The following is a 23,243-nucleotide window of genomic DNA, read 5'->3' on the forward strand; positions in this document are numbered from 1 at the left end:
AAGATTTCCAACTTTATGTTTGGTATGCATTTGCATTAAAACATTATTTAAAAAAATGTAATTTGTTTATATTCACATTTTAACGACCACTTCAAGTTGTATGCTGTTTGTGTGTCGGGTACAATCATTTACTCAGTTTTAATTCCCAATATCATTACATTTAGCTGGTAATGTGAGGGGAATTTCAAGGAAATTCTGCCGGAAATGATGGCCCTACATAATAATGAAATCGCAACAAAGTGTCACAACAAATTTACTTTCCAACAACTACTAACTCAGGGAAGACAGGGCGTACGAAAAGGGGGCTCGGGGGCCTGAGTGCCCCTATTAGCGGCGAAAAGTTGTTTGGGGAATAGAGCTGGGAAGACTTAATAGAAAATCAAGCGCAAGAAAATGGCGTCCGATAAGGCGCCAAAGAAAATGCGGATGAGCGGGGGGAAAATGGGAAAAGCGGAAAAGCGAGAGGAAAGTCAGCCAACCAACGCCCCGCAGCAAATTAAATGAAAATTTGTTTGTGTGTGGAAAAATCAAGTGAAAATTAATTGAATTGAGTTGAGTGCGGCTACGCCGAAATGGTTTGGGTTCGTATTCAGTGTCTGTGGGGGCGGCTTTATTATATAGATCTTCATGTGGCGATAGCCCCCCCCCGTCCCACACACACACACCTAAAAAATAGAAGAAGCTGCAAATGGAATTTTCTTCTTCCTTTTTTGCCAATCAGAAAGCAATGATGAAGGAGAGTCCAGAAAACGGGGGCTTATGGGTAGAAAAGCAGGGGGTTTTGGGTGGTCACTGGCCCGCCTATCTCTCTCTCTTTCTCTCTACCCCTCTAGTCGTTCTCCATCCCATTCTAGCAGCCATAATTCATTTTCCAAAGACGGCAGCTGCGCATTGAAACTGCCTCGGAAAAGTGGGTGTATTTAAAAGGGGGTTCCCGGTTCGCCGATTGCCGATTCTACCCATTTCCCCCGCATATTTAAGACATTATTACATTATAATCGCATAAAACAATCAATAAAATGTCAGTTTTTGCTCTGCTCGCGTAGGGGCAGCGCTGCCTGGCCCTCTCTTTCTTCTGGGACCCGCTCTTTCTTCTCCTTTCTTTGCTGCTCCTTTTGCTAGCCGTCTTCTTCTTACTGGGGCCTTAAATTGGCCATAATCATATTTATATGAAATTTCCCCCTATTTTTTCGCTGGCCACGCCTGTCTGCGCAATATGTTTGTCTCGCTTGCCCCAGTGGAGAGTCTCAGCTGTCTGGCTGCCCTGGCTATTGCTCTCTCCCTCTTGCTCTTGCGTTTGGGCTGCAAGCACACGCACACACACACACACTGATTCACTTTAAATCAATTTTTTTGGCGTTTTTCATTTCATTTTCCCTGTTGCGCATTGCTCGCTCTCGTTCGCTCACTCTTCTTGTGTCCCTCTCTCGCTCTTGTTGGCCCTTGCCTCTCTTTCGCACGATTTAGTGAGGCAGAAAAATACCATTATTGCATTGGCCATTTGTGGGCCAGCGAGGGGTTAAGTGTGGCTGCGGGGGGTTAAGTGTGGGTGTTTCGTTTGTTTCTTTTTTTTTTGTTTTCTTTAGGGGGTGGTGGGTGGTGGGTTGTGGGTGGTGGGTTTTTGCGGACGGCGCCTTGGCATGTTTGTTAAGTGAAACCATTTTTCTTTTTATTGCCACGACTGCGCTGCCGACGTCGACGTCGCTGCTGCGGCTGCTTCTTCTTATGCTTCTTCTTCTTCTTCTTCTGGCTTTTCTGCCTTTTCGCCGTTTTCGTTTTGTTATTTCTCGCTTTGGCGCACATAAATTTGAACGTTAATGATTTTTGCTTGCAGTCGCGCATGCGACCCAAAAGCAACAACAACAACAGCTGACCGTCAAGTGTTGAAAATGAGTTTGTTGTTCCTTTTGTTGTTGTCGTTATTGTTGTTGCTGCTGCAGCAGGTGTCGCCATCTCACTTTTTAGCACGGACTCAAACCACGAACAGCCAACCAACAGTGGTGACACTTTTTTCCCCTTTTTCCTGCTGACTGGTGACCCACCCCCCCCGCCAACCACCCCACCCCCCACTCCACACACACACACACATACATGTGCGCATTTTTATTAAACAAACACACGAAGAAGACAAAACGAACTCCATATTTTTCATTTAAACGCGCCTGTCGCGCCATCCCGCTCGCACCGACTTGCCGCTCCGCTCTTGTCTCCATTATTCTCCACAAACTACACAAACTCCACAACTCGCTCGGCGTAATTTTAATTCGAATCAATTTGTTTGTCGCCGCCGCTGCACAGAGTTCAGCCTTTTGCCCAGTGGGCCGCCGATCCGCTCCACTGTGCACCCACTGCCGCATTCCACTGTGCGGCCAGGATACTGGTTTTTTTGTTCGTGTGCCTGTGTGTGTGTGCCTCGTGAATTTGGAACTCAATTCCAAAAAGTTAAACGAAGTTAACCGAAAGATCCTGCAGATCGAACGGAAGTTAAGGGTAACCCCCAGGATAATAGTTGAATCACAAGTACCCATGTGTGAACATTAAAGTGAAAGATAGAATTTAAGTTTCAACAAGACAAAGGTCCTTGAAAAATCTGTTCAGTGATAACAAAACTAACTGAAAGTTAAAGACAATTAACCTGCAGCTTAAACATGGCTAAGAATTAAGCAAAAAGCTATCACAAAGTGGTTTAAGAAAGGCATAACTTGAATAAACTTGAAATTAAATGCTTTAAGGAAGTGAATAAAATGTTTACAAAATATCAAGAAAATTAAGAAGAATTTTGCAGAAAGAAATCCATTAAAGAAGCCCAAACTTTCAAGAACATAGGTATCATATTAGGTCTTATCCAACCCAAGGTTAACCTAAAAATGGATCAGCTGATCAAACAACTGCAGCTGGCAGCCGCCAGCCAGGCGCAGGTGCAAACTCCGCACTCGCATCCGCATCCACATCCGCATGCGGCATCCGCCCTGCAACTTTATGCGGCAGCAGCCGCCGTCAACCTGCGAGTACCAGGATGGTCGCCCTTCCTCAGTCTGCCCATCGATTCCCAATCCCCAAACCCGGCGGATTCCACGGGTTCCGCATCCAGTTCGTCTTCCGTCTATATGCTCCGCCAGATGGCGCTAATGCAACGTGCCAATGCGGCGGCCGCAGCAGCAGCAATTCAGCAGCAAAGGGATCGGAATCGGAATTGGGAGCTGGGGGAAAATCAGGATCAGCAAACTATTAAGTTGGAGCCACTGCCGTCTTTCAAAAATCAGGACAATCCAATGAGGGAACATGAAAGCTCACGCGGATATCCGCACAACATCCGCGAGGGTAAGTGACAAGACAAAAATTATTTAATGTATTTTTTATTACCAATACGTCTAGTTCATTTAATAGTAAAACTACCAAAAAAGGTTAGTTTTTGTATATTTTGTTGTTAGGAGAATAACAATTTCGGTACATTTTATACATTTATACATTTATGTTGGTACATTTTTTCCTAGCACTTTGTTTGTGTGCAACTTATATTAAAGCTGTAAGCATTAAGCATCTCATGAAAATTGTTAGACAACCAATTTCGATAGTTATAACCAGAAAATGTTTATGTAATGGAAAGTAAACAAATAAAAACATTTTTGCCGAGAAAGGCCACTCTTTTGCGGGGGCCTTATCTCTCACTCTCTCTCTCCAAACTAACTAAGTATTTCGCATTTGGCCAAAATACACAAAATTGCTGTCCAAATTTAATTACGTGCATAATCAACAAGCAGCAACAACAATTACAAGCGGCCAAACACACACAGATACTCTTTACAAATACATGGACACATTAAAAGCTGGCCTGCAGGCAAATAATGTTGCTGGTTTGTTGTTGTTGTTGTTGTTGTTGTTGTTGTTGCCGCTGTTGTTGATTAAAAATTGATCAAAAAACATAAAAACACCGGAATTATGCAGGCGCGTATGTAAATGCGTGTGTGGGTGGCAGCGAATTGATTAAAAGGAGCAATTCGATTGAAATTTTATTGGTAAATTGAATAAAGTGCGCGGCGGGTCCCGGCCGGAAAACTTGTTTTTCCATTCGGCCATTTGGAAAATTGCATTATCTGCGCAAGCTCGCCGCAAAGTTAATGAATGTAATGAATGAACAAATGAGTGCCATAGAATGTGGGTGTAATGTGGGTGGCTCGGCTCGTAAATAACGCAATTTCGGCAGTGTCCTTGCCGGGAATTACGGTTTAACAATGCATAATTATATGCGGTCAGTTGAAATTTGGGTGAAATGGATTTAACTAGTGGATGGGATCCACAGAAATATTATGTTAGCCATCACCTATTTTTTGGGAAAACCAACTCCTTTAAATGGTTCAGTTTGGTTAACCTGTTTTAATATGCTCAACGCAGTGAGAAGCTAAAAAAAACATTTGCAAAGTTTAATTCAAAATATAAAATTGTTTTTAATATGTATAGGCCTTGACAACAAAATATTCACCTGCACAGAGATAAATTTTTAAGTATTACATTGTTCTTGATTTAAGAGCATTCGTTCTTGAATACGTGCAAGTACATTTTGGTATCAATGTTCTCAATATTAGATCGAAATGGTGAGAAGAGAAAGTTAAGTTGAGTTTATTTAACATTTTTTTATAAGTATACACTACTGACTGGACTAATAGTTAAGTTGTTGAGATATACAAAGTAAATTCAACTTGATTCAAGCACAATGAAAACATTTTTAACTACACAAATTTCGTTATATTTTATTTTTCAAATTCAAAAGAAGTTTGCCCTAACTGCACATCTTTAAAATTCTGAGCAAACGTTTTGATGGTTGAATAGACGATTTTTTTTACCAATCTATTCCACTCAAACTTGCTAATATCCCCCACTTTTGTTAAACCTCGATGTCAATGAAAAACTGCAACAATTTGTGAATGGGACACGAAGAAGTGCGAGGCACCTGGCCCCGGAAAATGGAATATGGGAAATGGTGCAGGGGAAATGAGCAGTGACAGGTGAAGTCTTCCTATCCCATGAATTTTTTAGTTTTCCTTTTTGTTTTTGCCCAGGTCACGCCCAATCCGGGAAACGCCTGCATTTCGCCTTTTGTCTTTTGGCAATTGAACTACTTTTAAGGCGCATCCAATTCCGAATGGGAAACTCTTCTGCTGGCCGGGCCTCATCTTCAGCCTCAACCTCCTCCTCCGACTCCTCGCCTTTTCCGACGACGGGAAATTAGCTGCCATTAGTCATTTTTATTGTTTTCGGTCGCGGCCCCGAAACCAGAAAAATAAAAAGAGAGCTCAAGTCAGGAAAACCGAAAACAGCTAACAGAGAAAACTGTGAGGAGAGCGGCGAGATATCAGGGAAAGTCAAGGGGAGGACTCGAGGAAATTGGGCAGCCAAACAATTTGTGGCAGCAATTTTTCTTAACATTTTCGTGAACCCAAAAACGAAAAAAGGTCGAACGAGAAGCGAAATGTCTTAATTATTTTTGGTAGCTCCCAGCCCGCTCAGTCCCAACCGCGTGCCTAAACATACAATTTTCGTTTACGACATTTTAATTAAGTTTTTCCCCATTTCCCTCTGCTTGTGGAAATTGGGCAAATTAATAAGAACGCCATTGGCACGCCCCGTCAGGTTTTCTTTATTCGGTTTCCTTTTCCATTTGTTTTCTTTTCTGTGTTTTTGGGCCTCGAAAGGCCCCCTCCCGCGACCAGCGATCATCAGTCTATCGGTGATGAATGAATTGAGTTGTTGTGGCTCCCAGTATGAGAGCCAGTACCAGGTATTCTCAGGTGATCCCAGGTGATCTCAGGTGATCCGCTCCAGTCGATGGCCGCTCATTAGACAGCGCTGACCGCGAGCGCTTCTGGTAATTGCCATCATTTCAAGGGAATTCGGGGGGCAGAACCGAACTACTGGGAGAACCGAGCCACTGGACCCATAGATTAATTGTGATTGTGTCGAGTGGGAAATGCGATGAGGAGGGAAACAGGTAGGGCTGCACGGCGAAAAACTGAGGCGTACGGCTCGAAGATCGTGGAAATATTTCCCTAGCAATGCAAGATATAGCACCAAATGTTTAAGGTATCTTCACAGATTGAAATGTTCAAGTACATTGTTCTTGAATTGAGAACATTCGTTCTTAAAAACCTCCTAAGAACATTTTATTATCAATGTTCTCAATATTATAACTAAATGCTGAGAAGAAAAAAATTAAATTGGGTTTATGTAACAACTTTTTGATAAGTAAACACTACTGACCGGAAATTTGGAATTGGAAATAATCCAAAGAGTTATTCTTTAGTTCAATCATTCAGTTTTCTCAGTGCAGATGATAGGCTTTTCATGGACGAATTTATGAGTGCTGATCCGAAGATTTCTCTCGCCCAAAAGTGAAAGATTGAGTGAGTGGAGTGAAGTGGTGGGGCCGAAAACAAGACTGGAAGCCCGAAGAGCCGAAAAACGAACAACGCGGCCCATCAACATCAGCGACTAATGGGACTCTTGTTCGCCTCGAAAACGGGGAAATTGGAAGGGATAGGTATGGTGTGGGTATGGTATGGGTAGGGGTACATCTATATGGGTCCAATTTCCACCGAGATTTTCCTTGGCTAATTAATAAAACGCTCAGTGGGCTCGTTGCACTAATTGGTCCGATCGTCGGGCCCCTGATGAGCTTTTGACGAGCGCCCCCTTTTTTCGGCCCGGGAAATGATAATTATTTAAGTGGGCTCCCATTTAGGCGATTGCCAAAAACGAACGAAAACAAGAAATCGGAACGCAGAGCCAGTTTATTTCGCCTCCTTTATTTCGGCTCTAAATACCCGCAGACCATCACGAGCCACCCAATCGCCCACGTCGTCCTTGCATTTGCATTAGCATTTGCATAATTTATGAGGGCGACAACCCTGGCCGGTGGCCATAAATTCAACTGAATGGCAGCAGGCCAAAATAGAAGGCAACATCTTTTTTCTAGGCCGACTGCGAATGCATTTTGGCAGCTCGCTTAATTTTCCCCACTCCCAAATGGCTCTTTTCCCCCCCCCCCTTATTTTTTTGTAACTCTCTTTTTTTTTTGGGTCCACCCCCTTGGTGGACTAATAAAAATCAAAAGGCGTTTTGTTCTCTAAACTTAAATTGAAAACACTTTGGGCCAGTCCTGCCCCAAAAACCGCTTCCCCTGCCCCCAAACCGAAGGATAAACACTTCAAGGGGCGGATTTGGCTTAGTGCCCCATTCTCCCCCCTGTTCAGGCCCACTCCGCCCCTGCCTTTCGTCGTGGCTTTACCGTTGTTGAATTACCGTTTAGCACAAAGATGGCGGCGCTAGATAAAAACATTTTTGCCAAAAAAACAAGAAAAGCTTGTAGAAAAAGCAAAAAACATTAAAATAAAGGGGTATATAGGGGGTGTTCGTTGTTGTTGTTGTGGTTCTTGTTTCGGGCACTTGACTTGTTTCTCATTTTTTTTCTTTGTTTTGTGTTCTTTGGCCATTTACAGTTTTGAGGTGTAATTTTTCTTAAATACCATTACGAGTGCCACGCCTCCTCCCGCCCTCGAATCGTACAGCTCGTTTTGCGATTAGCAAATTAGGGTTAGACCCACTAAAATGCTCAATTTATTGGCTGTAGCGAAGGGTTTTTCGCCTCGCTTATTATTTAATAACTGCTTGTGGGAGTCTGAGGGCAGTGGCAAAATTATGTGGAATGGTCAATCAATCACAAACCAAGCCCCCACGAATTTTCCCTATTCATTTCGCCACTTTGTTAGCAATCTGTGTCGACAAGTGTCAAGAAATCGAGGCAATTACACGACCCAAAGCCAAAGGGGGTGGAGATTTTGGGTGGAAAAAGTATCAAACAGCGAGGAAACGCTAAGCGGAAAAGCCGCAAGCACGTAGAATCGAGCGTTTTACCGCTAAGACTGAGCTCACCACCCTCAGAAAAAAAAAAACAGAAAACCAGAAACACCCACACACGTCCCGATTTTATGTTATCTCCATGGACTTGAGCCCAACAAGCGACCTCCCCCTCGACGACATGAAAATTATGTAAAACTTAAGTAAAAGATGAGCTCGTCAAGAATTATGACACCCCAGGGAGCCGAAGGATGTGGATGTGTGTGTGGCCGAGTGGTAGCAACCCCTAGAATCAAGTGGGCGAGGGTGACTTCGGATCAAGTCGAAGTGTGGATGTCCTACACACCTCTATTTTGCAGATCCAACAGCTATCTTTACAGTTTTTAAAACATTGTAGTGAAAAGTTATTATAACACGAAGCTTGAAATTGAAATGAAAACATTTAAACTAAGTATCATAAGTATATACTAATATACACTATATACTAAATATATACCAAATAATATTAATACTATCTAAGTTCCCTTCACTTTCGGTATAACATAATATCAAAATAAAAGTTATTTAATGAATATCATACTATACATATCAATTAATCCTATTTAAGGATCCTTCATATAGGGTATCACATAAAATCAAAACAGCCGCACAGGGCACTACTAAAAACTGTTGACCAAACAACAAAATCTAGCAGCATTTAAGCGGCAGCTTCTTTTGGGTGGCCTAGGCCACCCACACACATGCCAGGATAACGGGATACCGTGATCCCTGGAAAACCCAACCCCAAAAATGGGAAAACCCCACTCGGAAAGCCCTCGACGCTTGTTGGATTCTCTCGTAAATGCCTCATGTGCGTTTATATTGAAACAGATTGCTCTGCCATTCCATTCCATTCCCGTTCATTCCATTCCACTCTATTCCCCGCTGGTGGGTGCAAGTGTGTGTGTGTGTGTGCGGAGTATCTGTGTGTCACTTGTTTCGGTGTCCTTTGTGAAATTGTTGCGGTTTGCAATTTGCTGCAAATGACACCGAGTTGGTGGTGCCATTCTTCCTCTTCCCCCAGATAGTTGTTCTCCTTACTTAACCTCACTCTACCCCTTCTCTAACCCCTTCTTTTCCCCACCCCTTATCATCCTGTATTTCCCCCTATCCACTTCATCTCCTCCTTTTTCTGGCTGCAAAGAAGACGATGGCGGCCATATTGCGTATACGCCATGTGGTTCTCCCTTTGTTGTGCGTGTGTGTGCGTATGGTGCGCATCAACCACCTTGGGGTGGAAACGAGGGGTGAGGGGGGTGGACGAACAATTGCCTACCCTGGTTACGCCCCCGCCAACGCCCGCTTTTCCTAGTCAAAAAAGGAAAAACCAGGAAAATGGGGTGGAGAAGGAAAGCCGCACGACACTTCGGGGCTAATACAATTTATACACTTGGCTTGGCGTCGTTTCGGTTTGGCTCAGTGCCATGGTCCAAAATATAACACAGGGAGATGGGGGGGGATTGGCAGGACCCTGGCCTCGTCCTCGTCCTCGTCCTCCTTCGCTTTCTCTCTCTGTCGCTCCTTTGGCCCGGCTCGATTGTCAGCCAGTTTTACGGTTGGATCAATGTTTATGCCATTACACAAACACACATACATGTGTATATATACATATACCGAGGCATTTATCCTCGTTATACACCACCCTGTCTACTGACTTTCCCTCCAGCCCCCCTCCCTTCCGATTTCTAAGCGCCTTTCTCCGTCGGATTTCGTTGGTAAATTGGAAAATTTTGTTTTTCGTGTCCTTTTTGGAAGTATTTTTGATTCGACTACTGTGGTACTTAGCAAAAGTTATGCTATACTTAAGAGTTATACTATATGGATATACTTTAGTTATATTGCTTATGGATTATTTTAGACTTACCGAAAAATCTATTTTTCTTCTTTAAGCCAATGCCGATAACCCTTTGATAAAGTAAAACGATTAAGTTTTAAGAACATCTTTGGATTTTCAAATTATGATTAACGAAATATAGTTATTAGAACTTCTTATAGGGAGCAAATTCTAGTCGACTCCGTAACTCCGATGTTGTCTCGCTGTTGCTGTAGTCACAATATTTCTTGTATCCAAGAGCGTTCCGCTCGTTGCCTGTCTATCCTTTCGCCCCCCTCCCCCGAACTTCGTAACTCTGAACACCGAACCCCGAACCCCAAACCTCGTAACCCCCATCTATACTAAAGCTCCACCTCAAGCTGCCTCCACAGCGTTGTCGTTGTATCTAATAAACCTTAAATGAAGGCAATATTGTGGGGTTGTTTTGGGTTAATATTGAAACGATAAAATTGAATTGAGCCGTATGCCCAGGGAGGTTTTCGAGAGAGGAGAGAGAGGGGGGGCGGGGGGCGGGAGGAGCAGCAGACGTCCCTGAAAGTTTTCCCTTTTTCCGTTGTTGTTGTTGTTGTTTCCGCTTTCTTTGCTTTTTCCATGCTTTGCTTTGGTTTTCGGTGAGTTGTAATGACACTTTCAGCTGACTTTGAAGCTATTTCCCCGTCGTTTTCAGCATGAGTGTGTGTGTGTTGGTGTTCATTTCCGCTTCCGTTCGTGCTTTTCGGAGCCCCACTGTTTATTGTTCTCCACGAGTCGATGCGGTTTTTAATCAATTTTTGGGACACGATTGACTTGGCATTACTTTGGGTTAGAGCAAACGTGCGTGACTTTCGGTGAATGCCATATGAATTGATTTCCTTTAAAAAAATAACTTTCTCCAATTGCATTATTAATCATGGTAACACTTAAAAGTCGGTCAGTATATAAAAAATTAATTGAGATAGAAGGGGACTAAAAATAGGGAACTAAAATTATAGCAATTTGAAGACAACAGTTCTGAGTTTTTACCTTTCGAGGGTGATAAAACTGAGGTGAATAAAAAAGAAAGTGAAATCCTTAAAGGCAGAATACAAAGTAGTTAATTATAAGAAAGTGGATAGAGTAGATAGGGATAAGAACAAAGTGGTTCCGAACGGAAGTGAGAAAAAATGAGGGAAAAGAGAGCAGGGATATTAGCATTCGCATTCCTATCTGTTTCCGCCGCTGTTTTAGCCATGTTTTTTGTTGTTTCGGCCAAATGCCGTCGGCAATTCGCCCGTCTGCCTCGATATTCCTCTCTCGTTCTCGCTCCCCCTCTCTCTGTCTCTTTCTCGCCGCCCTGGTCAGTTGGGGCAGCTGCGACTTTTCCGCTTAACATGCGCTCAACATGTTTGGCGCTGTTGTTGCTGCGTTTTTTATTAATTGAAAAGTTAATTAAAGGTGATAAAAATTATACATGCCACCGATTTTCGCGCTGCAGGCGTTCGACAGCAACAACAACAACAACAACAGCGAAACACGTTTCAATTACACGCACACACACACACACACGCACACCTGCTTATTATACACATGCACATGCACACGTACACGTACACCTACCATTTACAACAAGTTGCTCTCTCTGTCTGTCTCTGTCTCTCCCTCTTTTTTGGCAGAGACGCGGCGTCGCAGTCGCCATAGTTTGCGCATTCCAGTGGAATGAGATGAGCGAAAGAGATAGTGCGATGGCAAGTTAATTAAATCCTCATGTATTAATCACGGCACCTACCTCTCCACCCCCCTACCGGCCATCCCTACCCCATCCACCCCCTCTCGTGCCCTCTCTTTCGCTCTATTAATCGCCATCGCCCGAAAACCCGTTGTGCTTGAATCCTTCACACTGCAAAAAAAAGATCTCTTTTAAAGCATAAATATCTGATATATCTGCACCTAGGCGTATTCTGTTTATGGGTAATTCCACAAACATTGCGATTAAAGGCAATGTGGCTTACACAGAATCCTTTCAATTCTCATGAACATTAATAAAAAATCAAAAGAATATTATAATATTTTTGTTCTGATAACTATTTTCCATTTCAACACACTTCTTTTTCTCAGTGCAGCCAAAATCCTCGCTGTCGCTCTCTCTTTCGCTCGCGTGGGCCTAAATCTGCGCTTGCGTGATTCCGATGGCAAATTAATTCCTTGGTAATTTGTTTTGATGTGATGTGCGACTTGAAATTGATTGAGATTGTGTTGTTGTTGTTGTTGTTGTTGGTTGAAACTGCTGCCGTCGTTGTTGCTTTTGTTTTTTTGTTGTTTCTCCTTTGGAAGAATTCATTAAAAGCAGCAGCAGAAATCAATTTTTATGCTCGCCTCTCTGCTTCTTCGTCGCCTTTTTTTTGCTTTTTACCTTTTTAGCCTGTTTTTTTTTTGCTTTTGCCGTGCTTTGCTTTTGCTCACATTTTCTGACTGCTTTTGCTTTGTGCATAAATCATCCGTCCGGGTCAGACATAACTTTCAATTAATAAACTATTGTCTATATTAATAGATTTTGTGTGCCATGCCGTTTGCCATGGTTTTCGGCTTTTGCGCCGAGATTTGTTTGCCCAATTAATTATACAAAGAAACCGAAATTGTTCTTGGAACCACCCATACCAATGGTATTTTGGGGATTATGGCCATATAACTGGATGAGCTTTCGCAACGGAACAACTGGTTGGGAATACAAGTGGATTTTCAGAAGCAAATTAAAATTAATGTGACATTGTGGCTTGTCTTATGGGTAGCATTTGTGGCATGGTAAATATTTTAATTGGCTTATTAAAAGGTATAATTTACATAGCTTCAATGTTGTGCATTAAGTTGTTACCTTGAATGCAAAGGTGTTTTGCATTTCTATCTTATTTCAAATATTCTCTTACAAAGGCAAGTAGTTATGTAAATATTTCACTTCGGAGTACAATATTTATGTAAAATGTTAATAAATTCTTTTCCAACTTAATAATACATCATATATCAGCAAGACCTCTCAGGTTCGGCCAATAAAATGGCACCCCACAACCTTAAATCCGTGACTTCCATCGTTCTTCAAACTTGCACCTGCAGCACACACACACACACACACACAAAGTGCGAAAGAGATAGACAGCCGGACCACGCCCTCTCTTCCAAGAGAGCAAAACGACGTCGCTTCGTAATCAAATTAAGTAAATTACAAGCTCTCAAATGTGCAAGACTCGTGTTTTACCAGGCTAATAACTGCCGAAAACGGTGGAGAATCCCATACCAGCAGGGCCAAAACGAGATCCCAGCGAATCGGCATGATGGCCTGATCCGCAGCTTTAGAGGACTCACTCCAGTTTAGTTCCTCTTGCCTCAGTTGCCGAGGTTCCCGAGGTTCCCCAGATTGCCCAGATTCCCCAGACAACTTAAGAACTCAATTTGTGTTCTCTATCTCCCTTGCACCACTCCTCTCCACTCCTCTGGGGGCCTGCTGCTATCTCTTTCTCGGCCAGAGCCTGATCTTTGCCGCGCTTCCTTTCTAAATTGATTTTGAAAACAAAATGATCGTAAATTTTGATCGTCTTTGCAGCCTCTGCAAATTACCGGAGCTGGAGCTTTCGGTTCTGTTGTTGTGGCCGATCTTCAAGCGGGCACCGCCCCAAAATCATTGTGCTTGTTGTTGGTGTTGGCTCTTTTATGGGCCTTGATTGAGTTGTCATATTTTATTACCGAAAATTTTAGACAACGTTGCATGGCCAAGCAGCCGAAGGTTTCATTTGCCATAGCGAATCGGGTTCGGTTTCGGGTTCCTGGGATCTCGAGATCTTCAGATCTTGAGATCTTGAGATGGCAATATCTGCAAGTCTACTTTGACGTTGACGCCGGCGCAGGCGCGGCTTCACACCTGTGATGGTGGTATTGGTGTCTTGGTTCCAGCGTGTGTGTGTGATATTCAGGTGATAATATGCCCGCCATTTTCGTAATGGAAAGTAATTATTGTTTGCGGCAACGAATTACAGTAATCGTCATAAAATGTTTCCCCATGACTGCCCGCAGCGGCAGAGCAGCGCTGAAAACGCCAAAAAAAAAAAGAAGGAAAAAAAGACACCCAACAATCAGCGGCCGTAAACAGCGGCGAAGAAGCAGAGCAGCAGAAAGAGACGGAACGAGAGAGCAGACGGCAGCCCTCCTATAATCAAGGGAAATAACATTTTCAAGCAGCGTTAAAACTAACATTAATTATGTCCGAAACGAACAAAACGATCGGCCAGGGCACGGGCGGAATGCGGAATGAGGAACGCGGAACGGTGGAGAAGGGAACGCGGAACGTGAAGCGAGGAAGCGCAACATCGCAGAGGAAGCCTAAAATTGGGCAAAAAATAAAAGTGGCACAAGGCGAAGATCGTTTATGCGGGGTTCACTTTTGGATAATCTGCTGTGAAGCGCTTAACTTCAATTTCAAACAAAATGTTCTTTATATGTACTAGCTCGTTACATTTTACTGTTGCAAAAATAACTGGCGCCCAACGTGGGGCGCTAATAATAAGACACCATTAGAGAAGCCTTAAATTGGGACAAATTGTGTGAAGTTAGTTTATGCGGAAATGATTATTAAGAATACTCTTCAAATGAAAGATCAAGGATTTTTGTATTCTGCTTAAAATTTTGTTTTATCCGCTAGCTTGTAATACAACTATAAGCTAATTTTGAAGCGTAAACAAGGCGTTGTCAATGTGCTAAGGCGCTGTGTAATGAACAGACTTAACCAAGGGGATCCGCAATAAATGGTGTTGAGCATGCAAGATTGGATGACATGCCATGTGCCATAAGAAAATCTAGCACGGGATACTTGGTGAAGATATCAAATTAATAACTGTCCAATAACAGAGCGTTTAAAGCAGCTAAATGAAATGAAAATTAGCCATAGACGGAATGCTGGCGCAAAATCAAGAGAGATGGAGCCAGCACATGCAACACTGTAAGTGGATTTTGTGGCGCCCCCGATCAGATATGTCTATATATGTATAAATATATATATGTGCATGTAGAACCCACAGGCGATCGATGGAAAGTCGTTAGAGCCACGAACATGGCAACAAAGCAGGGAACCGAAAAGGAAAGGACTGAATGTGGAATGGGTAGGAAAACGAGTGCAGCCCCCGTTCAGAGTTACGCCCCAGAGACCGAAGCCAAAGAAAAACCTGACCATACCCGAACCCGATCCCGATCCCGATCCCCAAGCCGAAGCCGAAACCAAGGCCCCAACCAGACGTAGGCGCATCCAATCCTCTCCCCAACAACAGCAACCTATAACCGAAGCGATCTGTGCCGATCTGAAGGAAGACGAGCTCTAACCAAGAAACCAACGATCGACCGAACGAACGAAACGACGTTAATAAGAAATTAATGTCTTGATCATTTTCGATCGTTATGTAAATCAATCAGGCAAATTATAGCTCAGGGGCTTGCCACAATAATTAGACCCTATTCGTAATAATGCGCCACAAGCTGCCAGCGAGCGAGCGAGAGGGCCGATACCCGGATAGAGATAGCGATAGAGCGATCCTCTTGGCGTGCAGACGCTGACGCGCCCCTTCGCAAAAATGTAAAAAAAAAAATTTGAAAAAAAAGAAACGAAAGCGCAAAATAAAAAAAAACAGAAGAGAAAAAGAAGCAGGCAAGAATGAAGTAAAAAATGTGGCATGCAACGCCTTGATGTCTTCTTCGACTCGGGAAGACTGAAGACTGAGGACCGAAGACGGAAGACTGAAGACTCAAGACCCCAGATCCAAGATCCAGGGACGTCTTCATTAAAACAACAAAACATTTATGCGCCGCTTTGGCATGTCGATCGTAGCTGGGAGATCGTTTGAGAGCAGTTCGTCATGGCAGCAGACTTCGCTCTGGGCCAGGGGGGTTACAAGGGGTACTTTCAGGGGCTAAAGGGGGCAGCTGGCAACATCGTAACAAGATGCGTAAAAATTATTGATTTTCTTTGACTTGATTGTTGTTGGCTATCAAAATTTAATCATAACATGCAGCTCAACCAGCAAACAGGAGAGCGGCAAGAGTACACTTGGAAAAGTTATGGTGATGGTATAATGCGTTTAATGAAAAATAAAAGAAATACGGATACGGACTTAACCTATTAATAACATGATCAAAATGAAATAAAATATATAGTCTCTTAATGATTATTTGGACTTTAGCTTTCTCCTCTTTGTCTCTCCGAAAGATGGGTTGGGAATTATAGTGACATTTCTATGTTATGCATGATTCTTTCAGGCATACAAGATTTTGTCGAGTGCAGGGGGGCAACAGGTACTGGTAGATGGATGTGGCTAGCATGTTGCCAAGTTAACCACTCGGCCACTTCCACTTCCCCCGCCCCGTCCCGCCCCTTTGAATTTTCAATTTTGCATCGCAGCAGCAGGGCAAAGTAATTTGCCGCGTTGACGTGCCTGGCCTGGCAGATGAGCAATGACCCGGCCCGACCAGATCGCCGGACCCCAGACCCCAGACCCCAGAATTCAGAACTCAGGACCCAGACCCCGAGAGCTACACATATACCCGAAACCAAGCAAACTGAAACGAGACCAGTGTACCAGTGCCAGAAAACCTGGACAGCCTTTTGCTGTCGATTTCACTCGCTCGTCGTGTCGATCAATTCGTTTTAATGCAAACAACTCGTATAAATTCATGTGGCAAGTGGGCAGCCAGCCGGTGTTTCCCGGCTCCTCGTCCCTCTGCTCCTTGGAGATCCCTTCCTGGAAACTGGCAAAGCACCATCCACCATCCACCAGGCACCAGGCAAAGTGCAAAGAAATTCATTAAATTAAGTGCCACACATTTGTGGCCCACTGTGCGGTGCCTTTGGAGAACGGAGCTCTGCGCTCCGATTGCGGTTATTATTGCTCGTCCATAAAGCGGCCGACGGAAATGAGACTGTGGACAAGGACCTGGGCCTGGTATTAGTCAGGTTAGGATGGGATGGTTTGGGATGGGATAACGGGGGGTTAGAGCCCACCACATGGGACCGAGTTGAGTGACGGCGTCAGAGTCGGGACCTAGACAAATTACTGGGCACCTCGCAAATGGCGATTGTCCGGGTGTCTACTGTAATGCGGTTGGCGGAGTCGTCGGCTAATGATGATGGACTCAAGCGATCGGATCGGGTCTCTAGGGGTGGCAAAGAGGACTCTAAAAAAGGGAATCTCAAAGTATTTAGCCCACTTTATGTCCAAGTTATAGGATTACGCTGAAACTTTGACAGAATGTCCAGGTGCATTAAGAACAGTACAGTTTTTAGAAGACTACAAAATAGACTTACTTTCTATATTATAGCGTTGACAGAATTTCCAGATACGATAAAGGTATAATTCTTAGAAGACTTACCTTTCATATTATTTACCAACTTCCCACGTTTTTGTCCAAGCGATTTAACACACTCCAAAAATAGTTGCGTCACAAACTTCAACTTAGAGTCGGGAAAACTCGGACAATCCATCAATGTGCCCAGGAACTAAACGCCTTTGACAGGCAATGAAAAGCGTCGCCGAGAAAGGGGTTACATTTTGGGTTTGGAGTGTGAAACAGAGGCGTACGAGGAAAATCCCCGTGTCAGGGGCGCGTGTTTGACTTTATGCCTGATTTTTTTCCTGATCCTATGATCACGAGGGTTGACTCTACTAAAGGAAAAAAAAAAGAGTCAAACTGAGGGTCGCACAATTAGCAGCCCTAATAGTTTATGTGGCCTAACCTGTAGCCATTTTTTTTAACATTCTACCCAACATTACCATTTTTTGGGCGTTTTATTTGTGTATTTTTTAGTGTTTCTATTTTTTTTTTTTGGACCAGGCAAATCAAATCATGTGACAAGCTTCTAATGAACCTCAGAAGGCACCCCAAAATGCTTTTTTTTTTCCTATTTTGGTGATTTTCCGTTCCCAGCCAGCGACATTTGTGTGGCCTATAAATGCTAATGAGCCCTCACATTTTTTTTCGCTCTCGCCAGTTTCAATCTCTTTTTTTATAGATTTTTAGGGGCATTTTTTGGGTAATTTTTTGTGGGTCGTTTCGGAGGTGGAAAGTCGTCGTCGTCGTCGTTATGAGCCCGGAGCAGTGGAAGTCCCTGGGCCTCGGCTTGGGTTTCGTCTGGTGTCCTTGTGCTCATCATCATCATCGTCCCGAGGGCCTCCTTCCTTCATCTGCGTGTGCATTTTGTTCCACTTGAGTTTGTTTGTTTAACGACCTTTGAAATTAGGCAAAACTAAGGGGCAAAGGATGAGGCCCGCTGTTCTGGGGTTGACTGTGATTCTGATGCCGAGTTTGGGCTTGGGTTTTGAATTCTGGGTTATGGGTCTGGCTGGATTCTCGACTGGACAGCAGACAGCAGACAGCAATTTATACTGTTTGTATGCTAATTCTGTCGATCGCCTTTGCATTTGATTCGGATGCAGAGTTGCCATTTGCTGGCCCAATTTAAATTGGGTTAATGTTTTTAATTAGCTGGCTAAAGGGAGGGGTGCTCTAGTCTCGGGGGGTTGAAACTCTCGAGGAGTTTATGATCAAAATGATTACACTGAATTAATTTACAAGAAATGAAAGCAAGAAAAAAATCGATTTTTTAAATAATACTCGATTAAAGTCTAAGTATTTAAATTGTAAGCATATTATTTTTTCATCTTTGTATTATTATATTCATATAATTCGGCACTGCTTTCTAGCAGGTTTTTAAAAAATAAAGAACTGAAATATTAAACAGTCATAAGGTAAAATGCTAAGCAATACTTTTATTTTTTCTTCCAATGTAACCTTATAGATTCCCGACGCTCAATGAATTCCCCATCAATCCTTGGGGGTCTCATTCAGTTTCAGTTGTGCCACCTTGGCGCCAGCTCTAAATGGCCGGCAAATGTTTGAACCATTAACTGCCACGCCCCATATCGATTGCGGGCCAACATATGAGGCTCGTAACGTGCCCACTCTGTTAATCCAAATCCCCGAGCTGAGGACCCAAAACAAAAGCCAAAGACCTGTTCCAGTTGCCAGTTGAATCCGAATCTTCGTGGCAAATTAGGAGGACAAACCCCCGAAATGCTGCGGCGCACAGAACTATGCCAGAGATTCGAGTTCAGAGTCCAGAGTCCAGAGTCCCAGAATCCATATACCACTTCCCCCTTCCTTTACCCCCTCTTCACCTCCTTCCAGGGGAGTCGGAAAGTCAACAAAAACCATAATTCAGATAATTTTATTTATAACACCCTTGAGGAATTATATTTTATTTACTCTTTCAAGTGTGATGATGAGGTTGAGAGTGGGATAAGGGGTGAGGGCATTGTTGGATGGACCGATACCGATATGGCCAGAGTCCTTGTCAGGGACCTGCCCCCTTTGTTGTGTTTGGTGGTCGGTGTTTGGTGTTTGGTGTTCGGTGTTCGGTGTTTGGTGAACTCTATGAAATGTCTGGGTCGCGTCGCACAGGGGTTGAACTTCGTCCTTCGACTCCTTCGATTTGCTAGCAGATGTGTTTGTAAATTGTCAAAATCTGTGTGCATTTCGGCATATGAAACTCACGTAGACGAGCGCTCTATGATTTTTATTGTATTCTGGTTTTTGGGAGATGTGATGTGCCCCTCTTGGCTGTGGTGCACTTGGTGGTTCGTGTGGTTAGCCAGTGGCCCAAGCCCCAAAACCCCCTGAAATCCCCCTGATACCCCCTCTTAATTGCCCAGTCAGCAGGGGCCGGAGGAAAAGCAAAACCACTGGCACTGGCAAATTTTTGCAATTAAATTTCACTTAAAACTGCAACCGAACGGAGCAAAACCAAGGCGGCAAAAGGATATGGTATGGCAAATGGAAGAGGGTTTTGGGGGGAAGGTCCGTAGGAGTAATTTACTTCCGCCATTGGAGCTTTAAACATATCCGAGCAACACCCACCACTTCCTAATTGTGGAAACCAATTTGCGCCGCTATAAATTAGAAAGACAAACGACGCTCCTCCTTGAATCCTGCTGAATTTCCAGAGGGGCAGATAGGCATGGGGGGCGTGGCCACTTCCTGTTCCTGTTTCGGTTTCAGTTCCCCCCGTCTGGCCGCACTCGCATATCTTGGAAATTTGCATAAATAGACTTTAATTGTTTGCAATTATAAAACGAGACCGAAACAAGCGGCACCGCCTACCCCAGAACAACACACGGCCTCGTGGATACATGGGTCCGTGGACTCACGGATTCGTGGATACACCCTGTGACTGGGACTTCACCATTCGGTCGGTCGATATCCAGCAGATACTATGCCTGTTAATTGTGCCCGCTATCACTGGCTGGCTTCCGATCTAACCGACATGTGGTGAAATCGCATAATATTTGTGCTTTGCTTGAAATACCTGCCTAACCTTAAAATCAAGCATTATTATAACAATTGATCCCATTATTCTGATTACTTTCTGAAAGACCTAAGCCAAATTTAAACCTTTTCGAAAGTCATATCATTATCAAACTATATCCTTATCTTTTCTGATCTTTTTTTCTGATCTATGTAGACTCCAGTCTTGAGGATAATGACAGCGAGGAGTCAACCTTTATCAAGGATATCCACCACGGCTCGCGAAGCGAAGAAGAACCCAAACCCAATCTGGAACAGGATGAGGATGCAGAATCCTCGAAGCGGAGACGCTGCAGGACCAACTTCAACTCCTGGCAGTTGGAGGAACTGGAAAGAGCCTTTCTGGGAAGCCACTATCCTGACATATTCATGCGGGAAGCCCTGGCCATGAGACTCGATCTGAAGGAGGGTCGCATAGCGGTGAGTATTATATATATAATTCATAGTTGAAACACCGGATTATATCTTATTATTTTATCCTATAACACATGCAATTCTTGGAGATTTCTTTCGAGATCACATTTGCTATCAAGAGGAACACATATTTCTAGGGTTTCCAAATATTTCTTAGGAAAACCAAGTTGATTCCATGGCCAATTCCCTACCCCTATATGTATTATCCCCCACTTCGTTCCATTTCGATCCGTTTCGATAACATTTGCGTGAGCATTGTAAAACAATTTGGTGGCAACTGGAACTCAATTACTCAATAAAACCAATTACCTGACTATTTTTATCCATTATAATTCATTTTATTTCATTTGCAATTGCGTTTCGTGTCGCTCGTTGTTGTAATGATTTCAATTGCATTCCCAGAGCGGAGCTTAACCCTTTGTCGCCCCCGTGCGGCCCCACTCCTTTAACCCCCTCTCCCCTGAACTCGAATGGCGATGGCGATGGCTGACTTTGCATGTCAGCCGTGTGATTATCGTGGGTCTTTGTCTATCTGGCTATCGTGGCTATATATGTGGCTATAGCCCTCTCTCTTTCGGTGACGGGGACATTTGGCTACGCTTTTCGTCTGAAATTGTTTCTTGACATGACATATCAATTTGTCAATGCGAACGACAAGACAGCGACAGTCTGTCCGCTCGTCATTCCCTCCAGTCAGTCATTCAGTCGACTCTATAGTATGTAACTCCACGGGTTTTGGAGAAAAGGAAAATAAAAACCCGTAGAATTGCGGGGCAGGGGCTCTTGTTAAAGCCGGGAACAACGAGGCATTGCATGCCGCTGTTCGAAAACAATTTGTTGCACATTAAAAAATGCACAATGCATGCAAATGACTTCAAATTGTCACACACACACACACAGGTCGCCGCCGCCCACTGGAAAAGCCCCTCCGCGACCCCGCCCCTGGCACCCCCTCGATACGGCTGGGTTCCCCGGCAAACTGCACGTCAATTAGCGACGCCATCTTGTTTATGACTCCAACTAACCAAAGCAACCATCCCCATCTCCAACCCCATCATCATCATCATCATCGCCCTGTGGTCACGATCTCCACCGCGATGAGGATGATGATCCATCTCCAGAGCGCATGACATATTGCCCTTGGTCTGGTTAATCGTCCGCATCCGAATTGGTGACTTATTGAAATGAAATGTAGGGAACTATGATTGTCCAGTAATGCATATGTAGGTCTATCGAAACATTCTAAAATCCAAATCCATTATTTCGAATGTTATACCACCGTAAAGATAAAGTATTTTATAATATTATATCTAATTCCGGATATTAAAATGAACTGGAGGGAACTTCGATTAGCCTAGTTATGAATATGTAGATATATCGAAACCTTCTAGAATCCAACACCAAATATCAAATATTTTACATATATGCATCATGATATCATATTCAATTTCCTTGCAGGTTTGGTTCCAGAACCGTCGTGCCAAGTGGCGTAAAAAGGATCACACGAAGAAGGGTCCTGGAAGACCGGCGCACAATGCCCAGCCGCAGAGCTGCAGTGGAGCTCCCATTCCACTGACGGAACTGCGGGCTAGAGAGCGGTGAGTACGAGATCGGACTGAGATACAAGCCAGATCCCCTGATCCTGATTCAAGCCGAATATCCTTGATTAGAGCCCAACGCAGGAAGCGGATGAAGAAGGCGATCGACCGGCAGGCGAGGAAGCTGCGTCTCAAAGGCATCGATGTGGACCTGGCCCGGCTTAGGGCGGATTACCTGGCTGCCCACAAGGACAGCTGGGAAGAGGAGGAAGAGCAGGATCAGGATCTCGACCTGGAGGATGTGGGATGCTATGGCGAAGACGATCTGCCCATCGATGTGGTGGGCGAGGGCCAGGAGGACGTGACCGGCGACAGTCAGGACAACTCCTTTTGCTCCTCAAGGACCTACCAGAAGAGCACCAGCAGCGAACTGGATCCCGATGATATGGGGGTGCCCATCAAACTGGAAAAGGCCCCTCCAACCACCACGCCCAAAACCCTCTACAGCTCCCCCTTCAGCATCGAATCTTTGCTGGGCTCATAACGAATATCAAATGGCTTATATATACATGTGAAGTAGGCTTACAATTTCGGTGGCTAGCTAAGTACTAAGTGCGAATATAACCTGTAAACCCAAACTCTTCACCTTTCTGCGGTATTTTTTTGTCTTCTGGGGGTCAAGAGTGTGCCAGTGCGAATTTGAGTACGGTTAGGAATACGCATGCCGAAATGCGAGTGCATTTTAATTTCCAGCCAACAGCCCGAGGGCCTTCGAGGGGTAAGACATAAAAAACCAGAGAGAGAACAGCAACTTCAAGAGGAGGAGGCAGTGCATCCATCAAGTTCACACGCAGGCCGCACGGTGGAAGCGATTTGGTAAACTCTGAGACAAAATAAGAAAGCGATTGCCGATAACAAAAATCGAAAGAGTCAATAAATGAGCAAATTACTACTTACTTTTGTACAAAACCGAACATTTATTTACCTATCACTGTTCTCGATTATTTAAGCATGATTGCTATGATAGTTATCGATCATCTGATTGATCCTGCCTAGTTGACTTCCATTGGAATCATTTATCGATCATTTATCGCTGGCATTATGGGCTTTTAGCACCAACAACTTCATCCTCCATGGTGCAGCGCATCATCAGCTCCAGTTGGAATCTCGGAGTCGCAGTTTCGACCTCGGGGCAATTTCAAAAATGCAGTTCGCGACCG

The 23,243-nt window shown here is 44.0% G+C and overlaps 1 protein-coding gene across 1 annotated transcript; it reads left to right on the forward strand.

Annotated features, from left to right (window-relative positions):
- Positions 1-1,833: 1,833 nt before the first annotated feature.
- Positions 1,834-22,660, forward strand: OdsH (Ods-site homeobox). Its single transcript, XM_017083200.4, has 4 exons — positions 1,834-3,321; positions 20,229-20,491; positions 21,944-22,083; positions 22,156-22,660. Exons 1-4 carry the CDS (start codon positions 2,868-2,870, stop codon positions 22,565-22,567), a joined length of 1,269 nt encoding a protein of 422 aa, XP_016938689.2. The 5' UTR covers positions 1,834-2,867; the 3' UTR covers positions 22,568-22,660.
- The last annotated feature ends 583 nt before the right edge of the window (positions 22,661-23,243 follow it).

This window comes from Drosophila suzukii, chromosome X (assembly GCF_043229965.1).
Source record: "Drosophila suzukii chromosome X, CBGP_Dsuzu_IsoJpt1.0, whole genome shotgun sequence".
NCBI lineage: Eukaryota > Metazoa > Arthropoda > Insecta > Diptera > Drosophilidae > Drosophila > Drosophila suzukii.